General features: G+C 35.2%; 1 protein-coding gene across 1 annotated transcript; it reads right to left on the bottom strand.

Moving 5' to 3' along the window:
* Positions 1-1,115: 1,115 nt before the first annotated feature.
* LOC107705181 (erythrocyte band 7 integral membrane protein) lies at positions 1,116-3,936 on the bottom strand. The gene is made up of 7 exons (XM_016508360.1): positions 3,840-3,936; positions 3,628-3,734; positions 3,381-3,450; positions 3,199-3,281; positions 2,881-3,084; positions 2,466-2,600; positions 1,116-1,304 (listed from the first exon to the last, which is right to left on the bottom strand). Exons 1-7 carry the CDS (start codon positions 3,934-3,936, stop codon positions 1,116-1,118), a joined length of 885 nt encoding a protein of 294 aa, XP_016363846.1.
* Positions 3,937-4,715: the final 779 nt, after the last annotated feature.

Here is a 4,715-nt window from a genome sequence, read left to right as displayed (position 1 = left end):
TGGCTGCCCGATCTGCCTGCTCCGCCATGGCTCCCTGCTCTGCCTGTTCCTCTTCACGGGCCTGGCCCTCCATCCCACCCCCTGGACCACCTCCAGTCCTCCACCCTCCTGGAAGTTTTGTTGTGTTGGTTGGGGTGGATGTTGCACTGGGGCGTCGGGAGCCGCCCTTAGAGGGGGGGATATGTCAAGGTTTGTGTTTCTTGTTCATGTTTTCATGTCTTTTATTTTTTTAGTTTGATTCCTGCTGTTAGTGTCATGCTTCCCTTCCCTCATGTATCTCTGCCTTGTGTATGTGTCATGTTCTGATTGGTAGTCTTAGTCATGTCTTGTTTCCCATTGGTTTGTTCATGTCATGTGACCCTCTTGTCTGCTATAAGTAGCCATCATGTTTCCATAGTCTTGGTGGTGTATTGATATTGTAACCTGCTGTTGGTGAGTCTAGTCTGTTCATGCCTCGTCAAGTCTGTGTCTCTAGTCTTCGTTTATTGTTTGGATGTTTGGATCACTGTAAATAAACTGCACTTGGGTTCTCACTTACGCTCGCCTTCAGTGGATGATTCGTTACACTGGTTGTGAGGTTGAAACAGATTAGATGGCAGATTAACTACTAAACTGTCCATCCATCCCTGCATCTGATGTAGTCAAACCTATTATGTAACTCACTGATCAGGGCTCATTGTACCCATTTTTTCTGCATCAGGCTGACAGATTAACCGTTAGTCTTTTCTTATGACAGCGTCAAGGGTTAAACAGTCATTCTGTCATATGATCATGTTCTCTGTATGTGTGTACTTATTGTTGTTAACATAGGCTGTAGGCATACACAATGAAATTTAAATAAATGTTATTCTCATACTTAAAACATTAGTTAAATGCATACAAAATATATAGATAATTAAATAAATCAGATCAGAGTAGAATATAGCTTAGCCACATTATTTGATTATTTAATCATGTAATACAAAATAACATTTTGAACAATTCATTTTTAAATAAGAAACTATGCAAAGTGCGAAATATAATATAACCAGACCATGTTTTGCCTATATTAAAGGAAAGAGAATCAATGTACTGTACAGTGATATTTGAACAGTAATAGATATTCCTATATAAGGTCACCTTTTCATGAAATTAGAGATGAAGTCAATAGGAAGAGGAAAGACAATAGTTGAGTTCCTTTCCGAGGCAATCTCAGTCAGCGTCTGCATATAGCGCAGCTGAAGCGCAGACGGAGACTCTGACATCACGTTTGCTGCCTCCTTCAGCGCACGAGAGGCTTTCATTTCTCCCTCTGCTGCGATCACCTGTTCATGATAGATTAGAACGCTCTTAAATATGTTCATTTTACAAAGGCAACACTTCAGTGGTCAAGCACTTTACCTTTACTTTTCATTCTTCATGTAAACACAATCCCAATTCACAGTCTGGCCTCTGGCACACACCTTTAATTACTAGGAAAATTCCATTGAGCAAATCCAGTTTGTTTTTCTGCTGTTCTGTGCCATAGTGTTAGGACATAAAGACTCAGGTTTCCAGTCAACAATATGACTCACATTATTGTAGTGTTTATTGAGAGAGCTCCTGCTGTATTTTAAGGGGAGGTCAGGTTAGCATCACTGAACTGTATGGATGAATGGTTCAATTAATAAATAAAATAAGAAAAAACAGATGAATGGTGGATGAATAAACGATGTATGACACTTTTTTCATGTAGATTGATTTATCAATTTATTTAAAACACTGAAAAGAAATATAAGTGTGTGTGAAAGAAAGTGTGTGTGTGTATGTATGCATGTATGTATTTATATATATATATATATATATATATATATATATATATATAATGATAGATATTTACATATATTTCTCAAGAAATAAAAAATAATTTACACACACACATTATATATATATAGAATTTAAATTACACAAATTAAATTAATGTAACTATTTTACATTTAATTTATTAATTCTAATTATATTTAAATTATTATCATAATATATTAGAATCATATAGAAATATAAATCAATTATTTCTATGTAACTATACACACACACACATACACATATATCCACAAGATAAAATAACTACATTTACAGTCACAAAATATATACATGTATTGCAGATTCAGTAAGAGGTATCTAACTATATTGTAAGTGGTCAGTCATCACAAATAGCAATAAAATTAGGCTAATGTCTTGACCTGCAAGTGCTTTACTGGTCTGTAGGTCTTGTTTTGGAAATGTATTGGCTTAAGGGGGTTACAGTTCATTTACACTTCTGACCTTATGTGAGGGGCTGCAGGTGTTCATCCACCAATCAGAGAACAGCGTGTCTCCCCAGACAGACTGAACACAAAGCTGCAAAGCTGATAAGACTAAACTTGGCTGGCTCGGCAGAACAGACAGTATAGCGTGTGTTTGTGTGTGTAAAGCATGTAACAATCTTTCAGTGCTCAGACACCCACCTTGGCTCTGGCGTCTCTGGTGGCCTCTGCCTCAGCTGCCATGGCTCTCTGCAAAGTGGTGGGCAGTTTGACGTCTTTAAGCTCGACCCGTTCCACTTTGATACCCCAGTTCTTGGATGCAGCATACAGCACAGCCTGTCAGGCAAAAGATGAAACAATTAACAATTTTTATTTAAGGCATTTATATGCTCCTATCCAGAAAGAAAAATGTTGAAATACTCTTAAAAATAAAGATTTCAAAAATACGGTTTCCGCAGTGATGCTATAGAAGAACCATTTTGAGTTCCCCTAGAACCTTTTGTGGAATGGATGTTAACGGTTCTTCATTGACCCATACATGCCAATAAGGACGGTTTTATTTTTAGGAGTAAAACAACTAAAGATTTAGAGTTGTTTTCAGGAAGGGTTATCTTACCTCCATCTGTTCAGACATCTCCTCACGGTCTTTTAAGATGTCTGCCAGACTCTTAGTTCCCAGCATGTTTCGTAATGTAGTCTGTGCAAGCATCTGTGTGGCATGATTAGCATTCTCCACTTTGGTAATAGAGACAGTGGGGTTAAAGACACGATAGTAGACCACCGCATCCACCATGATAGTCACTGAGTCTTTGGTCAGCACCTGAGGAGAAAATGTGATACATATTACATTATAACACAATATGATATTAAACTTGTAATATGTATTAATTGAAAAAAATAACAACGATTAAACATTTTCAAATTAATCACTCACCTCTTGTGGAGGGATGTCAAAAGACACTGTTCTTAAATCAACCTTCCTAAATGTGTCCACACATGGAATAATCCAGAACAAACCTTTAAAAGCAATCAATAAAAAGAACTGCTAGTTACAATTGAGCTAAGTAAACCATTTTTAACAAATTATTCATGATTTTAAGAATAGTAATTAATAACCAGGTCCTTTAGCACCGCCTAGGAGTCGTCCCAATCGGAAAATAACTGCTCTTTCATATTCCTGGACAATCTTTTGACAAAAAGAAATATAGATTAGGGATTGATATATATATAAATAATGAAGTTATAAGTGATTTTCACTTAATTTGATGACCTTAATGTTTATGTCAGATTTTATTGTTTGATAATAATAATAATAATAAACAATTTTTAAGTAGGTTTTACATTAGGTAATTTTTTTTCTTACCTTCATACAAAACCAGACCGAGACAGGAAAAGTAAGAAAGACAAGGAGGAAGGAGAAGAAGGTAAGGAGGTATCCACAGAACCCAGAGCTTCTGGATTGATCACCATCTGATTAAACCCAAAAGCAAGAGGTTAGTCTCAATGGCATCAAAATTATCTGAACAAATATATTATTTTTTTTTAAAAAGAGAAAGAAATAGAAGCCCGGCAAACCTGACTGGAGTATGACTTTTGTGTCACTCTCTTCATTTGCTACAGGTTCAATTTTGTTCCGGGACATCTCACTCTGAGAAGACAGAGCTATAGACATGGTTAGCAGTTTTTGTTTTCTGCTGGACTGATGAAATATAGTTTCAGTGAGATATTTAAGGTGATTTAAACATGTTCTCTTTTTCCACTACCGCCCATTTTCACACACAACACAACATGGAACTTTGCATGGCATGTCTCTAAGCAACAAAACTGAGCTCATGTTAAACCTGAAAGTCGATTACTTGTTTACTCATTTTTCTTTGAATGAGGCCTTATCATATATCATCATTATATCCTCTTTTTGTTTACACATTCTATGAACAACTGTTTTTTTCTTTATGTTCAGATGCATAATGTATTTGAATATACAGAATATGAGGCCTAAATTAAATATTTTTTCCTCTTATATCTTGTATTAATGAATAAAATAATTAGTCCAGTTAATATTCATTCTAAGTTAGAACTAGAAAAGTTACTTTAAACCTGAAAAAAATTGGCATATAGATAGATAGATAGATAGATGTGCCCTGAAGAAGCTGCATAATAGATATTTACAGATATTTCCCAAAAATGAAAAATACAGATTATATACAGTATATATAACCTGTGACCCTGGACCACAAAACCAGTCATGAGTCACACGGGTATATTTGTAGCAATAGCCAAAAATACATTGTATGGGTCAAAATTATAGATTTTTCTTTTATGCCAAAAATCATTAGAATATTAAGTAAAGATCATGTTCCATGAAGATATTTTGTAAATTTCCTACCATAAATATATAAAAACTTCAGTTTTGATTAGTAATATGCATTGCTAAAGACTTCATTTGGACAA

This window comes from Sinocyclocheilus rhinocerous, unplaced genomic scaffold (genome assembly GCF_001515625.1).
Source record: "Sinocyclocheilus rhinocerous isolate Xijiao unplaced genomic scaffold, SAMN03320098_v1.1 scaffold594, whole genome shotgun sequence".
In the NCBI taxonomy this organism is placed as follows: Eukaryota; Metazoa; Chordata; class Actinopteri; order Cypriniformes; family Cyprinidae; genus Sinocyclocheilus; species Sinocyclocheilus rhinocerous.
This window is presented reverse-complemented; position numbering and strand designations above follow the sequence as displayed.